Source organism: Gymnoscopelus microlampas (assembly GCF_963454915.1).
Source record: "Gymnoscopelus microlampas genome assembly, chromosome: 24".
NCBI lineage: Eukaryota > Metazoa > Chordata > Actinopteri > Myctophiformes > Myctophidae > Gymnoscopelus > Gymnoscopelus microlampas.
Window position 1 is genome coordinate 33,124,405 of NC_139961.1, and position 1,501 is coordinate 33,125,905.

At 44.4% G+C, this 1,501-nt stretch overlaps 1 protein-coding gene across 1 annotated transcript in view; it reads left to right on the top strand.

Annotated features, from left to right (window-relative positions):
• Positions 1 to 1,216, top strand: part of LOC311041188 (insulin receptor substrate 2-like) — an 11,655-nt gene extending 10,439 nt beyond the window's left edge. The window contains exon 3 of the mRNA XM_084051719.1: positions 1,010 to 1,216. Within this exon, the coding sequence (XP_083907845.1) occupies positions 1,010 to 1,014 (5 nt within the window). The 3' untranslated portion in view covers positions 1,015 to 1,216. The remainder of the gene's footprint in view (positions 1 to 1,009) is intronic.
• The last annotated feature ends 285 nt before the right edge of the window (positions 1,217 to 1,501 follow it).

Genomic DNA, 1,501 nt, shown 5'->3' on the forward strand with positions numbered 1-1,501 from the left:
TGTGTATGTGCGTGTGTTTGCATGCATGCGTGCGTGTGTATGTGCGTGTGTTTGCATGCGTGTGTGTGTGCGTGTGTGTGTGTGTGTGTGTGTGTGTAATCAGAAGATGGAAAGAAGGGAATGTTGCATCTCTGCAGCAGCTCCTCCTGGGTGTGCTTGGGAGGAGAGAGTGGACGTTCATGTGAGAGGAAGGGACAGATAGATGGAGAGTAGGGGTGCACAACAGTTAATCAAACGAATCGAATTTAAAAAGTCATCAATGATTTACTATAATGATACATTAATATTCAATCCCTAATTTTGGGCATGTCATTTTTGGCAAAAATAAATAAATGTCAAGATTTTTCTTTTGAAAGACTTTTGAAATGTTTTGCCTATAACAACATGCCCAAAAGACGGATCCCAGGTTGAAAGTGGTTGTTTGTTTTTGCTCCAGTGTGGAGCTGTTATTGTGCCACTAATAAACAGGATAATCTCATTCGGGAGGCATGGAACGAACTCAGTCTGCACAAGGCTTTTAGTTCAAAGCACTTGAGGCTTTCTTGATATGTCTGCTGTCTGAACTGTCAGCGAGGTTCATTCCATTGTACTGTTTACAGACAAACAAACAAACACCAGTTGTGGAAAAACTGTTGGGGACTTTACAGTGCAAAACCTGCTTAATACATCTGTGTCTCATTCATACCAATGGTGCTATTAATGCCATTATGCCACGGCATACTGTAAATTAATAAAAAATAAAATAAAAAGAGCCCCTGTTCCGATGGATCATTTAGTCACAAGCTCTTTTTTTCTTTGGTTCAGTATTTAGAAAACCCACAGTTACTTTTGTGTGACACTGTAGTATGATGAAGAAGGGCATTCATTTATGAAAGAAACATAAAAAGATGAAGATACAGTACGAGGTTTCTGCCCGACAGCAACGATACTGATGTTTGATGCTGCTTCTGTACATTAACAATCTCAATTAACACGCCTGTTCATCCTCTCTGTGGTCTCTCTCTTCCAGACTGATGGTCCGAGGGGGAGGTTTGAGTCTCTCCGGCCCCCTGTGTGTGTGTGACTTGGCGCGAGGCAGACTGCTGCTCAACAACCCACCAACCTCCTCTCCCAACTCCAGCCCAGTGGAGAGGACAGCTCAGCCCTGTGGACTGTCTGAACCCTTAACAGAATGAACACACACACACACACACACACACACACACACACACACACACACACACACACACACACACACACACACACACAGTCTAAGACTGTGTGTGTGTGTGTGTGTGTGTGTGTGTGTGTGTGTGTGTGTGTGTGTGTGTGTGTGCACGTATATGTGCGTACATCTGGCAGTTCCCTGTGCTTTAAGTGGCCATTTAGCCTGTGACCCACATTTTCACGAACACAGAGACGCAAACTTGAGTCGCTCAGACAAAAAGCAATCTTAAACTCAAGCGGTACCCACACGCTTATTTATTCGCGGAGGGGTGCGCAATGCGCGAGAGTGCGCTCG